Genomic DNA, 17,154 nt, shown 5'->3' on the forward strand with positions numbered 1-17,154 from the left:
CTGAGGACTGCCCACCCGCCCTGGGTCTCAAAGCTTCACCACCTCCCAGAGTGCCACACTGTGGCTGAGCCCTCCGCATGGACTTGGGCACAGGCAGATCGAACCACCGTGACAGTGTTGGGGTCACCAGCCTGAGGTGGACGAGCCTGGGTGGGGGTCCAGGAATACACAACCCCAGGCTCAGGGTGTCCATACGGATTCTGCAGGACAGAGCCCCGTAGGAGGCAGCTGACCAGTCCCTGCCTGCCCCACTATGGCCTCTCAGGGACGGGCTCTGGGCCTGGGGTCAGTGCCCTGTCTGAAGCGCAAGCTCGGAGCACCTCCCCACCTGGCAGCGGCACTGTAACTGGATCCTTTCACTGCCCTGTGTCCCTGGGAGGCCGGACCACGTGCTTGTCCGTGGGGAGAGGCTTGGGCCTTGCTTGTGGGCGGTCAGGACAACTGTGGGGACTGGAGCCAGCAGCCAAGGCTCTGAGGCAGGGGCAGAACTGTCACATGAGCTGGTACCACACAGGAGGGGACCTTGAGCTCTTTGACTTTGCCAATGGCAAAGGGTCCGCTTGGTCTTAGAATCTCTTCCAGGTTTCCCCCCTGGGCAGGGTACCCAGGTCTCCCAGATCTCAAAGGCTGCAGCCATGTCTGACAGGAAATAAGTGTAATAACTCCTGAGCACCCAAAGAGGCTTTCAGTTAAAATGAATCAACGGTGAGTAGAACGTCTATCAAACGCTCGCTTGCCGGGACCGCCACCCTGCTGAGGTCTGTGAACATGACCCTGGGGGTGAGAGCACTTTCATGTCTGATGAGATGGCTGTGGGCAGGGCCCAGTCCTCTTGTGGGTGGTGCTCAACAACCTTCTGGGGCTCCCTATTCCCTCACCTCCCAGGTAAAGTCCCTATCCACTCAGCAAGGATTTGGATTGCATCCAGTCAGAGTTTATTAAGTGCTTTCTCTGAGTCAGGAACAGGAAAGGGAGACCAGGTGATAAGCTGGCCCCTCAGAGGGGCTCACAGCTGAGTTGGGGAGACAGACACATTCCCAGACATTTTGGGGACAGTCCAAGGAGTAGGGTCAGAGGAGGGCCAGGGCTGGGCTGAGCGTGCATGACCCTACCACCCGTGTGAGAGCCACACCTCTTGGCTTGAGAGGCAACATCAGAAAGAGCTCGTAGCTGGACTGCCGGGGCACACACCCAGCTTGGCCCCTCCCGGGCTGTGCAGCTGTAGGCAGGTGGCTCATCCTCTCTGAGCTTTGGTTTCTCCGCCTGTCAAATGGGGAGATGAATAGGACCCACTTCCCTGGATTGCGGGAGGATGCAGGGGGCGGTGCTCAGGAGGGTACACACCCCAGCGACCCCGCCAAGCGCCAGCTAGTCCTGTTACTGCCATGATGATTAGGCGTGGACGCCGGGCAAAGGCACTCCTGCGGCACCCGTGGGCCACATGCAACCAGCACCCGACTGATGTGTCGGGCTGCAGAAGGGCGAGGCCAGGTTGTCCCACAGCCTCCAGGGAAGGGAGCTGGACCCTCGTCTCCTGTTCCCCAGCCCCACCCTGATCCTCCTCCTCCCCTGAGGGCGCAGCCCAGTGGGACCTTGCAGTGCCCCGAGCAGGTCGGGCTGGTGCTCTGCCCCCCCAGCCTCCACGGCTGCTCATCCGTGGGTGGGACGCTCCAGCTCCCGTCTCACCAGGGCCTGGGGGGACTCGGGGTGCTGCTTGCCCTCTGTGAACGCCAGGAGCATCAGCACCCTCCAGGCTGCCGGTCCCAGGTCCCCGCATGCCGGACCGTGGCTCTGGGGTGGCTCTTTCCTGGTGGTGCCTGGGCTCTGGGCCTACAGATGTGAGCCTCTGTGGCCGGAGCAGCCACGGGGCAGCCGCCGGTGCCCACAGAAGGCAGTGGCCCCTTCAGTCGGGGAACTCGTGCCCCCCACGCCTGTTGTCCGGGGCTGCAGGCTGAGCGCCCTGGAGAGCCTCGTTGCCACGGGAAGTGAGTGAGGGCAGCTCTTGAAGGCGGCTGCGGGCGCTGAGCGTGGGGCCTCCTCCCTCGCTGGACACCTTTCCTGGGGCTGTTTGGGCCGTGGCCAGCTGATGCCCTTGCCTAGGTGGCCGGCTGGCATTTCTGTGCGGAGCAGGGAGCCCGACTGTGAGGTGGTTTGGTGGAAAGGCCGGGGCCTCCGGGCCTCCCCACACCACCCGCTAGCTGGCTGGGGGGGTGGGCGGTGGACGGGCAGGTCAAGGAGTGAGCAGGCGGAAGGCGGGCTGTGCAGGGGGCTGGGGAGGGCCCCGAAGAAGGGCCCAGGCTGCCTGCCAGGTGCCAGTGACTCCCTGCCACCCGATCACTGTCACGTGAGTGGACTGGTGTTAGACCACTGGGAACAGCAAGCCTAAAGGCCCCTGAGGGAGATGGGGTGCACTCCAGAGGTGGCCAGGCCGGTGCGGCTGGAGCAGAGGGGCCACAGAAAGGAGCGTGGGGTTTGCACTGGGCATGAGGCTGTTCTGAGTATGCCCCCCATCTGCAAAACAGCAGGAGGAGAGGGACAGCCGGGAGCGGGGAGACTCGTGGGCCTGGGTCCACTGCCTGACAGAGCAGAACAGCTGAGGGCAGAAAGGGAGAAGATGTGATGTACAGCCCTGGAGACAGCGGCCGGCTCTGTTTCTGAGCTGCCCACGAGAGCAAGCCCAGCTGCTGAGCCAGGGGTTCCTGGCGCAAGGGAGGGAGGCCTGGGCCCAACCAGAACTCAAATCCAGCTTCACCATTCCATGCTGTGTGACCTTGGGTAAATTAGTAAGTCTCTCTGCGCTTGGGTTTCCTCATCTGTCAAACGAGGAACTCTATTCAGAGGATGAAGTGGAACAGCCACAGCTGGAGGAGGGCAGTCTGGACTGGTCAGGCTGACCCCACCAAGACTCCATCTGGCAAGGTCCTCATCGCCACCCCATTGAACAGCAGCAAATGGAAGCTCAGAGAGGGCAAGCAGCTTGCCCAGAGTCGCCCAGTTAGAAAGAGGCAGAGGCTCGTACAGAGGCTGACGAACTCTTCTCCCCTTGGACTTCCCACGTGGGCCTCTCCCCGGGTCAGGGAGGTGGAGCCTGAGCCAGCTCAGCTCCTGCACCTGCTGGGCCACCCTGAGCCCTGGTCCCTGTGGCGCGCACGTCCTGGGTTCTGGCTGAGATGTCCAACCTGGCTTCGTCCCTTGTGAGACTCCTGTGCCCGTTTTCCAGCTTAGAGGAATGAAGGGACTCGCCTTGTCTGGGGGCCGGTAGACCTGGGCTCCAAGCCAGGCGGTGGCCCGCTCTGCTCTCAGAGAAATGCTGCCTCCGCGAGGTCCAGGGCAGCCTTGGGGGTCTCAGGAGCCCTCCCTTGCTGGCTGCCCACCCCGTGCCAGGCCCTGGGAGGCTCCTGGTGCACCTTGCAGGGGCCAGAGCTCCACACTGCTGTGTTCGTCAAAGCAGCGGCTCTGGTAGGCAGCGGCTCTGAGCTCCCCACCCCGGGGGACAGGAGCTGGGTTGGCCCGTGGGCCCAGGGCTTCCCCAGGGGCACTACCATTTCTCCCTCAGTGCCCTTCCTGCTCTGCCCATCTGAGCTGGGTGGGTGAAGCTCTCCTCCCAGAGCATGGAGGGAAGAGGGGGAGGAGTCTGTCCTCAGACAACCCACTGCACTATTCTGGGAGCTTGCACTGATCCTAATTCCGGGGCACGTGGGCGGCTCCAGGCTAAGAGCAGACCCCGCGATGCCACGGAGGCCGCCAGCCCCGACCTGGCACTTCCAGAACTGGGCGGACTCATCCTCCTCGAGTGTGGCTCATGGGCTCGGGGGTCCCCTCCGGTCACTTTCACCCAGGTCTGCAGGCCCCTAGGAGGACCCCACACTTGCAGAAGGGACAGAGTCTGCTGTGCACCCACGGTGGCTCTGGGGACAGCAAGGCTCAGGGAGACACCGTGGCCTGTGGACCCTGGCATCAGGGCCTGGGCCTCCCTTCTGACGGGCACTTACCCTCCTGGCTCAGGACAAGCCCTGAGTGACCCAAGGGGAAGCCAGGAGGGAGCAGCCCCAGATGCCTCCTCTGTGCCCATCCTTTAGTTCCCATGGAGACCCTGAGCAGCAGGCAGAGGGCTCAGGTGAAGTGTGCAAGGTCACACTCACAAATGGGGGGCTGGGCTTGGCACGCTGGCCGGGGCCCAAAATATGTAAAATCTATGCATATGTAAAATGAGCGCCTTCTTTAAACGGCCTGTATGTTTACATATGAAACATCTTCTGAATCTATATGTACAATTACATGTTTAAAGCCGCAAAGATAAACATTCTGTCTAAGCAGGTGATAAATATATAAATATAGGCCATCTATGCTTAGAAAAAAATCACATATTTGTGTTCACACGTATCTTATATGCATCATACATGTTCTTGTACATATGTGGGTATATGTACATACGTGTACATACGTACACATATTGGCATGTGTTTTTCAGAACAGTTTCATTGGGCTGGGGGTGGGGCTCAGAGGTAGAGCACTCTCCTGGGATGTGTGAGGGGCCCACAAAACCCAAAGCCAAGCCCCTCCAGCTGCGCTGACGCCTGAGTCATACCACACGATTCATCCCTGGGAAGCGTGCGACTGCGTGGCTTCCGCATAGTCTCAGCTGTGTGCAGCCATCGCCACAGTCTCAAGTTGTCCTCGCGACCCCCAGTGAAGCTGCAAGGCCCTTGGCCCTCATCTCAGCCCCACTCACCCCCCCACCAGCCCCTGGCAACCAACCACTAGTCCTCTTTGCCTCCGTGGATTGGCCTGTTCTGGACTTTTCATGGAAGCCAACTCTCATAACTTGCAGGCTTTTGTGTCTGGCCTCTTTCCCTCGGCACAGGGTTTTCAAGGTCCGTCCACGTGCAGCATGTGTCAGTGCTTCATTCCTTTTTATAGCTGAGTAATATTCCACCATAGGGCTGGACCACAATTCCTTTATCCTCTCCACAGTTTAAAGGACATTGGGTTGTTTCTACTTCGGGGCTCTTCTGAATACAGCTGCTACAAACACGAATGCACACATTTCTGTGTGCACATTTGTGTTCATTGTCTTGAGTGTGTGCCTGGGAGCAGGCTCGCTGGGTTGCAGACAGTTCGCTGTAGGAGGAAAGGCCAGGCTGGTTTCCAAGGGGCTGCATCGTGGCAGGTCCCGCGGCAGGCAAGGCAGGAGGCCCAGCTCCTCCACGTCTCCCAGCGCTCGCTACCGCCTGCCCTTTTGCTGTTGCCACCCTGGTGTGCGTGAAGTGGCATTGCCCTGTGGTTGTTTGCACTTCTGTAATGACGGGCCATGTTGAACGCCTTCCCACGTGCCTCTCCGCCACCGGTGGTGAACCGTGCCTGGACAACGTCTGCCCAGATCCTCTGCCCACTTTTAAATTTATTTATCTCTTCAATATTGAGCTTTAGTAGATTTTTGTAGATTCCAGACACAAGTCCCCTATTTGATACAGATGTCATATATATACTGTCTACGTACAAATAGATCTAAACACGTGCAAAAATTCCCTCCTGATCCCTCAGTCACCTTTTCTTTCCCTTGATGGTGTCCTTTGTGATTTTGATGTCACCGCTAAGAGATGACTGCCTCATCCACGGTCATAAAGGTTTACTCCTGGGGGTTTTGTGTTTTGTGTTGATTTTTGAAGTATGAGGATTGAACCCACGGGTTTGGGCGGGCTGGGTGGGTGCTGTACCACTGAATGTCACCCCCAGCCCCTCCCGTGTTTTCCTGTAAGTTTTATAGTTTGAGTTCTTACAGTCAAACCTTTGCTCCATTTTGAGTTGGATTTTGTACGCGTCCTGAGGTTGAAGTTCAACCAGCACCATTTGTGAAGAGACTATTTCTTCCTCACGGATCTGTCTCCACTCCCGGTCAAATGTCAATCAACTGCACGTGTGATGTTTATTTGTGGAATTCCAATTTTACTCCTTCCATCTCTATGGCTGCCCTCGTGTGCGACGACCATTCTGGTTTGATTACTGTGGCCTTCTAAGAGGTTTTGAAATGACGAAGTGTGCATCTCCCGCTTTTACTCTTCTTCAAGATTCTTCCTGCTCTTCTAGGTCCTTTGCGTTTCCTCACGGATTTTAGCCTCAGTCTGTCAATTTCTGCAAACACACACCTGGGATGTGACTGGGTTTCGTTGAGTTTGTGGTTCGTTTTGGGGAGCCCTGCCGTCTTGGCAAGATCACGCCTTCCAGTCCGCGAACAGGGACAGCCTTCCATCTATTTAGGTCTTCTTTACTTTCCTTCAGCCACGTTCAGAGTATAAGTTTTGCACTCCCTTTCCTGGGTGCATTCCTAAGTCATGGTTCTTTTTGGTGTTACTGTAAACTGCACTGCTGTGTGTACAGCAGAACTAGTTTGTAAATCGCGCCTATTTACGCCTTGCCACCGCGCGCAGCTTACTTACAGTCCGACTGTGTGTGTATTGGGGATTTTCTGTATGTAGCATCTTGGGTCTGATTTGGGGAATGCACTTGGTCTTTCACCCTTGAGTTGGTGTTGGTGTGGGTTTTTGTTGAGGTCGGTTATTAGGCTGAGGAACTGCCCTTCCGCGTGGGGAGTGGTTTTCTCGTGAATGGGCGTTGGAGTTTGTCAAATGCTTTTTTGGATAAATGCTTTCTTTTAAAATGTCCCAGGAGACCCGTCCTTCTTTCTGAGGGGGAAAGGTCCAATGCAAAGCCACAAACGCTATTTGCCAAATCACTGCTTGGGTCCGTCCCCATCGCCTCCGAGAAGGCGTCTGTTAAGATGCTGGTGGTGTCTGCAGTCGCCACCGCTGCCCCTTCCCGGCTGGGGGTGCCTATCTCTGTCCTGGATACCCCCTCCCAGGAAGGAGACCACAGCCCTGCGAGGGCAGCAAGGGATGCGCTGGCCCCGGCCCTGACCCCTGCTCTGTCCCCAGGCCTACGAGAAGCGCTTCCCCACCTGCCCGCAGATCCCAGTCTTCCTGGGCAGCGAGGTCCTGGGCGAGTCCCGCAGCGCGGACGGGGCAGTGCACGTGGTGGAGCGCAGCTGCCGGCTGCGCGTGGACGCCCCTCGGCTGCTGAGGAAGGTGGGCGGCTGGGGCTGGGCTGGGGGTGTGGATGGGCTGCGTGGGGGGTGGTCTTAGGGTGCAGAGTGGGGCCCAGACTGGTGGAGGTGGACGGGTGGGCGGCAGGGTGGGTCCGCAGGTCCAGGTTGGCGAGGGATCTAGGAGCAGGCACCGGGTGTCCGGGAGCTGCCTGGGTGGTGTGCGCCACTCGGGACTCGCGCCTCTCTTCCTCTCGTCCTCCTCCTCGGGCTGCCGGTCCCCCCTGCAGATCGCAGGCGTGGAGCACGTGGTCTTCGTGCAGAAAAACGTCTTGAACTGGAGGGAGAGGACGCTCCTCATCGAGGCGCACAACGAGACCTTCGCCAGCCGCGTCGTGGTGAAGGAGAACTGCAGCTACTCGGTGAGCCGCCCGGCCTCCCCTCCTGCTCCCTCCCGCGCCGGCAGGTAAGACAGGTGCCCGGCGCGTGTCCAGCTCAGATAAAAAACCCATTTTTTTTCTTCAGTGTAAGTATGCTTCAGGTATTGTTTGGGATATATTTACACCAAGGCCTTGAAATTTCAAGGTGACTGGGGTCTTGTATTTTATCCCCTAAAACTGGCAACCTTCAGGGATCTGTGCCTCGGTTTCTGCATCTGCAGGGTGGGGTTGATAAGTGGCCCACCACATAGGGGTGGTGAGGGCTACAGCAGGTGAATCGTCACTCTCCAAACCCCCAGACCAGTGCCTGGCACTGCTGAGACCCATGTAAAGATGGTCAGTTTTAGCAATCATAGGTATTACTCTGTGAGCGGCTGTGGAGTGCCGGGCACCCTGCCCAGTGCTGGCACCCGGAGGTAGACGGGTCTGCAACTCACTGTCCTCATGCGGCTTCCACTCCAGTGGGCCCTGCAGGTGGGAGAAAGCCAGACCCCTGGTAGGAAGGGCTCCAGCAGATGGCAAGAGGGGTGCCCAGGGTCCCTCGGCTGCTCAGGAGGTGTCACCGAGGCTGAGAGCTGAATGTGGAAGGAGCAGGCTCCTGAAGGCTGGGAACAGAGTTCTGGGCTGGGAGGGGCCTGGGTGATGACCTGAAGGGGTTGAGGCGAGGCTGTGGGGCCAGGTCCTGCTGCCACAGGGCTGGAGTGAGGAGTCTGGAAGGCGTGGCTGGAGGGGACCCGCTCTGCCACTCCCGTGCAGTCTGGGGGAGTAGCTGCCCTTCCTAGGCCACATCATCCACATCTGTGAAATGGGCATAGGCAGATCCTGTCCGGTGGGTCCTCGGGTTGCTGGGAGGACCCAGTAGTTAAGGTGGGTCAGGTCCCTCAGCCCAGGCTGGATCCCAAGTGGCAGTTCTCAGGATGGCCACTCCTGCGTGGCAATTGCAGAGCACGCGGGTGTTTACCACAGTCTTCGCCCAGCCTTCGGGCAGAGGGGCTCTGCCCATTCATCTGCCACTTGGTGCTTCACATGAGCAGGCACCCACTAGATGCCTGTTGCTTTTCCTTTATGCACCTCCAGCCCCTCTTGGGACCTCCTGGAGACAGGGCCCAGGAAGTTGAGGCTCCTGTAGGCACCTGTTGTTGTTAAGCCCCTCCCACAGTGAGCTCTGCCACGGCAGGCCACCTGGACCGAGGCTGCCTGTGCATGTGGATTCCCCAGCCCTGGCCTGCTCCGAGTCGGGCAGCCCAGGACCTGCACATTCTGCAGCCTCCTGGGGAGTTCTCTCGGAGCACTAGGTCTGGGTCCCCGTAGTGTCCACCAGTGTGTTTTCTTTATTGACATCTGTGCACCTGTGGATATACAAGGATATACTTAGTAAGTATATCCTTGTATATAAAATATGCATATAAATGTCTAACATACAACATGTAACTATTTAAAATATCTTAAACTCATATTTAATGTAGATATATAATTTATTCATACACTTATGTAAGTGATGTATTATACGAAACATCATTTACATATAATTTTTTGGAGGTGCTGGAGATGGAATCAGGGCCTCACGTGTGCTGGGTGAGTGCTCAATCCCCAGCTCTGTTTGCACATAATTTTATAGTCTGTGTGTATTTTTAGAGGGCAGGGGCCCAGCTATCAGACCACACTCTCTGGGCCCCCATGAGCCAGCTCTCTGCTCCCTAACAGCTCAGACTTTGCATGGTTCCGGGAGGGGGCCCCTGGGTGTGGCTAGGTGGGACGTGCTGTCCACTGCAGGTGTGCCTGGGGAGAGCCCCTGGGGAGGCCAGCACGCCCCACAATGAGACCTGGCATTCCCGCGCCTGGCTTCCAGGTCCACCCCGAGAATGAAGACTGGACTTGCTTCGAGCAGTCGGCCTCGCTGGACATCCGGTCCTTCTTTGGCTTTGAAAACACCTTGGAGAAGATCGCTATGAAGCAGTACACGGCCAACGTCAAGAGGGTGAGAGGGCCGGAGGTCCCGGGAGGAAGGCGCAGACCCACCCCGCCCCTGGCGACCCCTGTGACACTGGGGAGAGCCGTAACCTTCCTGGACCTGTCTTCTCACCTGCCAACGGGGTGCCCTATTGCCGCCTTCTCACTGAGACAATGGGCAGAGAACTGGCTGCAGTAGGACACCCTGGTCATTGTCCCCATACCCGGGGATATGGGGGCCCCTGCAGTGAGCTCAGTGCGCACAGGAGGGACATTCTGCGGAGCCTCTTCCTGGCTAAAATTGTCACTGCTTGGTCGGAGACCTCAGGCCCACCCCTGAAATCGCCTATTACATGATGACATAGGTGACCTTCACTTTGTTAATATGTTTTATCTGCGTGGTACATAAAACCGTGCTAGTTGGGGCCGCTGCTCCGTACCGAGAGGTGAAGCCCCGCGGTGTCGGGCAGCACCTCTCCGTCCCTACCTGCCGCGTTTCGGCCCCCAGTAGGCCACTGTCCGCAGAGGGACCCAGCCAGGTGCAGGTGGCTCGGCGCCAGTGCGGTGACCCCGCCGTCGCGTCCCGTGACTCGGGTCTCTCGGGCTTCCAGGGGAAGGAGGTGATCGAGCACTACCTGAACGAGCTCATCTCCCAGGGCACCTCTCACATCCCCCGCTGGACGCCCGCCCCGGTCCGGGAGGAGGACGCCCGCAGCCAGCCCGGATCCCAGCAGGCGGAGGGGACCCTCAGGGCCCTGGGCCCAGCCGCGGAGGCGGTGGGAACTGACGGTAGGTGGCCGCTGGTCCGCCCTGGCCCCGGTGCTGGGAAGCGCCCCGCCGGGTGGGAGGAAGAGGGAGGAGCAGCGCGGAGGGTCTGGGTCCTGCGTGACCGCCGACTCCTCCTCTGCGCCCCCTCCACCCCCGGCTCCACCCCCGGCTCCGCCCCTCAGCTGACCCGGGCGCACAGCGCTGCCTGCGATTCTGGTTTTATTACTATTTTAAATTACCCGAGTAATGCCTGATCATGGTAGAAAAAATTAAGACTCCTCAGAAGATGGGCAGTAGGAATTATGCCTTCCTGCTCCCTGGAGGCCGAGCGGAGGCCTGGGTTTCTATTCGGCGAGCTGCTGAGGTAGGTGTGGGGACCTTCGTGATGGTGGACACCCGCACACACGTGGGCACCGTTGCCCATGCCTGTGTAACACGCCGAACTTAACTCGTTGGGCGCATTCTGCATTCCCCTTGATGTTTTGATGTTTCTCATCTGCGCTGGATGTGGCTGGTTACTTTTCACATCAGCGGGAAGACCTTAATAGTTCACGGTGTCGTGATGTGGTTCCGTAACTTGTTAATAAACATTTACTATTTGCTATTTTAATTTGGCCTAATTAGATGGTCCCCTATGGATGGACATCTAGGTTGTTTCAGTTTTTTTTAAAGAATACAAATAGTGATCTGGGTGTGGTGGTGCTCACCTGTGATCCCAGCAACTGGGGGAGAGGCGGAGGATCACAGCCTTGGGAGGAGGACCCCGCGTTCCAGGCCAGCCCCGGCAGCTTGGTGAAGCCCTAAGCAACGCAGTGAGACCCTGTCTCAAAATCGCATAAAAAGACCTGGGAGGCAGCTCAGTGGTAGGGCACCTGCCTAGTGTGCGTGAGGCCCTCCTGGGTTTGCTAGGCCCCAAGTTTGATCCCCAGCATCTCTCTCCACACACACACACACACACACACACACACACAAATAGTAAAAATTAAAAATATACAAAGAATGTGCCATACATCTTTGGACTTAAGAGATTTTACTTTTTTCATTTAAAAAACCTGGGGGCAGGGTGTTACTAGGGATGGAACTGGGGGTGGAGCACTCTGCCACTAGCTACCTCTCCCGCCCATTTTATTTCTTATTTTGAGACAGGGCCTCACTAAGTCTCCCAGGCTGTCCTGGAATTTGCAATCCTCCTGCCTCAGCCCCCTGAGTAGCTGGGATTGCAGGCAGGCGCCAGTGGATCCAGTTTCTACATAAGCATTTAAAAATTTTTGTAGAAACATACATAGCATAACATTTAAAACGTGAAGTTACTGGGAGGTTTTGTGCCACTGAGGTTTAGGTACATTTACCAATTAGGCCTCTGAAGAGGCTGATGATCATCACTCCCACCTACAGTGTGAAGCTGTGTCTATTCACCCTGACTTTCCACCAGAATCTTACTAAATGTTTCAAACTTCTGAAAGGCAATAAGAATGACCATTTGTTTTGTTTTCGTGTTTAGTGACTATTTTCCTTTCTTTGGTTAATTCCTGTTCTTGAATTCTTATTGGTTTGTAAGAGCTCTTTGTATATTACAGCAATTAGCCCTTTGTCGCAGTTCAGTCTTCTATTCATGTGGAAATTGTTCACAATAGAATGTGAAGGCAAATTAAAAAGAAAAGAAAAAATTCTAACAAACTGGTATACAGAACAGTACAAACACGGAGTCCAATTTCCTTTTGGGCCACTGACACGTGGAGGCCTGCCTGATTCCAAGATACTTGAGTGACAATACCGTGAATTAATACTACGTCTCGAGCTGTGTTTAGAGGGAACAAAATCCATTCATGCAACAAGAATTTATTCTGCACCGACTGTGTGCACTGGCTGGCTGCTGTTGTACGTGCCCTTTTATATTTTTACACCCTCCTGTGTGTGCTCTGTGGTTTGTGCCTGTACCTTGCCTGTCCACCCAGGCCTGGCCTCCACTCTCATCTGTCCTGTCCACCAGCACACTGGCACTCGGGGTGGCTGGCAGAGGGCAACGTCAGGCCCTTCCACCCTGTTCTGAATCACTGGGCCTTTGTGCTCAGAGGGAGAGAAGGGCCTCACATCTGCCTGGGGCCGGAAGGACGTGGCGCCCCGCCTGCCTCATGTCTTCCGATGCCCCTTTGCTGCCGTTGCCCACATGAGTTCAGCCCCCATCCCTCCTGTGGTTTACCCAGATGCCTCCTCGCACAGCCGGCGTGACCCCCGTGCCCAGGGTTTGTTTGGGGAACGGCTGAGAGGTTTTGCTGGGGGGGCATTCAGTTTGCTTTCTCACTGTGCCATCTGTCCACAGAGAAGTGGCGGTGCCCACAGGCTGCTGCTTGGCTGAGATACCAGGAGGCCGTGGGCACCCGCCTCTGCTGCATAGTGGCTAGGAGCCGGGCACCGGACCTGGACTGAGCCAGGCTCTGTGTGCTGGCCATGGGCTGATGGGTTGCCCAGCAGGCTGATCCACGTGGTCCCCAGGCCCCCACACATGGCTCGGCCACCCTGGAGGGTGGGGATCATCCTGGACTAAGCTTTCAGAACCACCTGGACCCGGGTGGGAAAAATGAAGGACTTTGGGGCCTGCGGGGCTGTGTTTGGAGCCGGAGCCCTAGCCTGGCTTGGAACCATGTTCCAGAGCAGAGGTGGCCAGTAGCACAGGAGGGCAGAGAAAGGTCAGCCACCAGGCGAGGGACGCAGGGTCTCCCTTGTCCTGAAGACCCCGTCCTCCTCCTCCAAGGGGACAAGCTGGACGCAGACTACATCCAGAGGTGCCTGGGCCAGCTCACGCCCATGCAGGAGAGCTGCCTGATCCAGCTGCGGCACTGGTTGCAGGAGACCCACAGAGGCAAGGTGGGTGGGCCTGGGGGCGGACAGGGCAGTTCACGTGATCAGCAACGGGAAGACCTCCCACTATCCCTGGCCTCAGCAAATAGATGTCATTAGCGACTCCCCCACGCCCCGCCCCCAGTTATGACAACCTGGGACAGCTTCCGAGATGTCATGTGTCCCCGGGGGCCTGGTGACCCCCCAGTGGAGACGCTGCTGCATAGCACCACATTCCTGATACCCTTCTGTCCTTTCCTGTGGGACTCGGAGACCCTGCGAAGGTGCGTGTTGACTGCCCGTGGGTGGGTTTTGCCTTGTCACCCCCGTAACCAGGATGCACCAGGGTCCCACGGGGACTTTGTCCTCAGCTCTGTTGAGTAAGAACTTCCTGCTGCGGCTGCCAGCTGAGTGGCTGGTCTTTCTCTCCTCCACCTTAGGGGACAGGCGGGGTGTGACTTTAGTGTCAGTTTACACCTCCAGGAGCCCTACTGAGCCTCTTGGCCAGCCCACACCCTGCTCCTCCTGCTGGAGAGAGGGCAGCTCCTGGGGCTGGTCTTGCAGGACTGGCTCACTGGGGCGGGGGGGGGGGGCGTGAAGGAGGACCAGTTGCCCCCAAGAGAGACCCAGGTCCCAGCAGGAGCAGGGAGGGGTGAGAGCAGAGCGTCCTGAGCCCGGGCTCTCCCTCAGGGTTGGGGACGCTCTGCAGGTGAGCCAGGGGCTCCTTCTGGTACCTAACCTGTGGGCAGGGTGTCCTTCTCCGCTCTCTTTCTCTGTGTCTCAGATTCCCAAAGATGAACACATCCTGCGCTTCCTGCGCGCCCGCGACTTCCACCTGGACAAGGCCCGGGAGATGCTGTGCCAGTCCTTGAGCTGGCGGAAGCAGCACCAGGTGGACGTGCTCCTGCAGACCTGGCGGCCCCCCGCCCTGCTGGAGGAGTTCTACGCGGGAGGCTGGCACTACCAGGACATAGGTGAGGGTCAGGGGGCTGCCAAGGCACTTGGAGGAACCTGCCGGGTGCCAACATCTGGTTTTCCCTTGGCTCTCGGACACCTCTGGTGTGACACCCAGCTGGGAAGAAGGCGGAGATGGGATAGTTTGGGGCCTGCCCCAGGCTGTTGGTCCCCCTTTGCTGGGGTCCCCGAGGGTGTAGGTGATGGTTGTAGGAATGTCCCACGGGCTTCTTAGGGCAGCCGCAGAAGACGGCCACAAACCTGGTGGCGAAGACAGCAGAAATGTGTTCTCTGGAAGTTCTGAGGCTGAGAGTCTGGAGTCAAGGTGTCGGCAGGGCCGCGCTCCCCCAAGGCTACAGGGGAGGGTCCGCCCCTGCCTGTCCCAGCCTCCGGGGGCCCTGGGCTCCTGGCTTGTGGCCACACCCCTCCAATTTCTGCCTGTCTTCGGTGGCATCTTGGCATCTCTCTGTGTCCCGTCTTCTCCTCTAAGGACCCCAGGGGCTGAATGTAGAGCCCACCCCAGATCCAGAATGATTTCCCCCCCTTTTTTGGTATTGGGGGTTGAACCCAGGGGTGCTCTATAACTGAGCCACATCCCCAGCTCTTTTTTATTTTGAGGCAGGGTCTCACTACGTTGCTGAGGTGGCCTTGAGCTTGCCACCCTCCTGCCTCCGTCTACCCGAGCCACTGGGATCCTAGGCCCTGTGCCCCCAACCTGGTCAGGAGGCCAAGGCTTCCTCTTGATGTCCTTAACTAAATGCGTCTGCAAAGACTGTTTTCAAATAAGGGTCACACTTTGGGTTTTGTGTGTGAGTGTGAGAGTGTGTGTGTGTGTGTGTGTGTGTGTAGATGACATTCCACCTGCCACAGATATTGTGTCTAGATTTATTTATTTATTTATTTTGAGAATTTTAATATTTATTTTTTAGTTCTTGGTGGACACAGCATCTTTGTTTGTATGTGGTGCTGAGGATCGAACCCAGGCCGCACACATGCCAGGCGAGCGCGCTACCGCTTGAGCCACATCCCCAGCCCATAGATTTTTTTAAAAATTAAAGCCAACAACTACTGGGCTTTTCATGGTCCTTTACATAAAAACTCATGTATGCTGTTTAGGGGAAATGCCGGGCTCTCTTGAGCCCCGGTTGGCACACTGGTTGGCACAGTGTCTTAACGCAGTCCTCGGTATTCATGGATCCCCCTGCTTGCTAAAATGTATTTATAACCTCCAAATCAACAGTCACAGCTCCGTGGCAGCCCTGTCAAGGTTATCCAAGGACACATTCAGAGGGGTGAAAGTTTTGGGTGGCCGGGTGTGCACGTCCCAGCTGGTGCTGAACAAGGCGGTGCAGCCTCCAGGGTTTGGCACTTGTGCGACACATGAGCCATTAGGTGGCTTCTAGAGGGCACTGATTTTGCAGTTTTGGATTTTTCATGGGCAACTTTGCTGTTCGTGGGGCCAGAGGGCCGTGCTGCCCTTGAGTGGCCCAGAGCACAGGGTCCTGTGGTGCAGTCGGGGAGGATCCCGGGGCTGTGGGCTCCTGTGTGCCCGTGGCCTTGGGTTCAGTGCTGATGACATCAACCCATCGAGTCCCATCGTCCTACACAGGACACCTGTCAGTAATGAGGACAGCACTAGGAAGCTGAAATGGACGTGGTGCGCGCAGAGTTCTGTTCTCTGGAGAGAGCAGGGCTGAGCAGAGCCTCTGGAGTCTTGTTAGGCCCCGTGGAAATGGCCCAGCTCTGCTGCAGGAGTTGGTTCTGCTAAGTGCCCAGTGGAACCAACGGGGACGTGGGGAGTGTCCTTGAACAGGCTCCCCCAACAAGGCCGCTGATGTGGACAGAAGGGCCGAGTCTCCAGGCTCCTGCCGCCTGGCCCGCTCCTGCCTGGACGCGGCCGATCGTGTTCTGGGACTTTGTAGGTGACATGAGTGACGGCACTGCCAGTGTTAGCAGGTCCCTCTCCGTGGCTTTCTTCTGAGGCTGAAGAGCGTGTGCTCGGGGCTCAGTGTTCTTGGGGCTCAGTGTCCCCTCCTGGGGTGGCTCGCGTCTTGTTCTGAGCAAACGAGAGGCGGGAGAAAGGCTTCAGTTGGCAAAGAGCCGCCAACATGGAGCGGGAGTTGCTGAGGCTCCCGCCTGGTGTCTCGCGGGCGTGTCCCTTGTCCTTATTAGAACACGCCTGTTGTTGGGGTCTTTGGTGGGGGGTCCGCCTCCTGGAGGCAGCAGGTGCTGGCCAGGACATGCGCCCACTGGGCCTGGGTGTGCCGGGCCCGGTGTCTCCTCCCTGAGGATGCCGCATTCCAGCGGAGGCGTGGACCTGCCCGGGTCACCAGTGACCCTTCTCTTTGCTTGCCCCCGAAGATGGACGTCCCCTGTACATCCTCCGCCTGGGCCAGATGGACACCAAGGGCTTGATGAAGGCGGTGGGGGAGGAGGCGCTGCTGCAGCACGTGAGTGTCCCCCCCCCCGCCCGGGCTCCGGGACGGCCCGCGGGTGGGACAGCAGAGCGGTGGCTCAGCACGCTGTCCTCCCTGCAGGTCCTTTCTGTCAACGAGGAAGGACAGAAGAGGTGTGAGGGGAACACCAAGCAGTTTGGCCGTCCCATCAGGCAAGGACCCGGGCTGGTGACTCCCCGGTGGACGGGGCCGCTAACACATTGCACTGAGTGTCACTGTCCCCACCTAGCTCCTGCGGTGATCTTGTGAGGGGCTGCAGTCACCCTGACTTATAAGGAGACAGCCCGGGTGGCGGTGCTCCCTGGGGTCACGGAGGGCTCGGTGGCCGAGCTGCTCTGACCTGCCCCTGTCTGGGTCCGGCCCCGTCTGGCTCCCGACTTTGGATCCTGAGAGCAGCTCTCTGGCCCGAGGTCTCCCTCCATGTCCCACGACAGTCCCACTCCCTGGTGACAAAGCCCAGCAGCGGCCCGCTGCCCCTTCACTCCCTGGACCCCACCCCTGGGCCGAGGTCCTGGGCCAGTGTATGCGGCCAGCTGTGTGTGGCCCGGGCTCCTCCGGCCCCCCAGCCCTCGGCCCTCCTGGTGGCAGCCGTGACAGGACCTGACACCTGCACATTTTACCCCCAGGAGTCTTCTCTTTGTGATGATTAAGTTCCTTTTCTGTCTGGAGATTTTGTAAGGACGGGGACATCGGGTGGGGGTGGCAATCA

The 17,154-nt window shown here is 57.9% G+C and overlaps 1 protein-coding gene across 1 annotated transcript in view; it reads left to right on the forward strand.

Annotated features, from left to right (window-relative positions):
• The window catches only part of Sec14l5 (SEC14 like lipid binding 5), a 37,483-nt gene that overhangs the window by 12,354 nt on the left and 7,975 nt on the right, over positions 1–17,154 (forward strand). Inside the window, exons 3-10 of the mRNA XM_046444821.2 lie at positions 6,933–7,082; positions 7,330–7,461; positions 9,329–9,457; positions 10,041–10,218; positions 12,950–13,062; positions 13,820–14,009; positions 16,351–16,439; positions 16,527–16,597. Coding sequence (XP_046300777.1) covers positions 6,933–7,082; positions 7,330–7,461; positions 9,329–9,457; positions 10,041–10,218; positions 12,950–13,062; positions 13,820–14,009; positions 16,351–16,439; positions 16,527–16,597 — 1,052 coding nt within the window. The remainder of the gene's footprint in view (positions 1–6,932; positions 7,083–7,329; positions 7,462–9,328; positions 9,458–10,040; positions 10,219–12,949; positions 13,063–13,819; positions 14,010–16,350; positions 16,440–16,526; positions 16,598–17,154) is intronic.

Source organism: Marmota monax, unplaced genomic scaffold (genome assembly GCF_021218885.2).
Source record: "Marmota monax isolate L192 unplaced genomic scaffold, Marmota_monax_Labrador192_F-V1.1 WCK01_AAM20220418_F8-fsc00035, whole genome shotgun sequence".
Lineage (NCBI taxonomy): Eukaryota > Metazoa > Chordata > Mammalia > Rodentia > Sciuridae > Marmota > Marmota monax.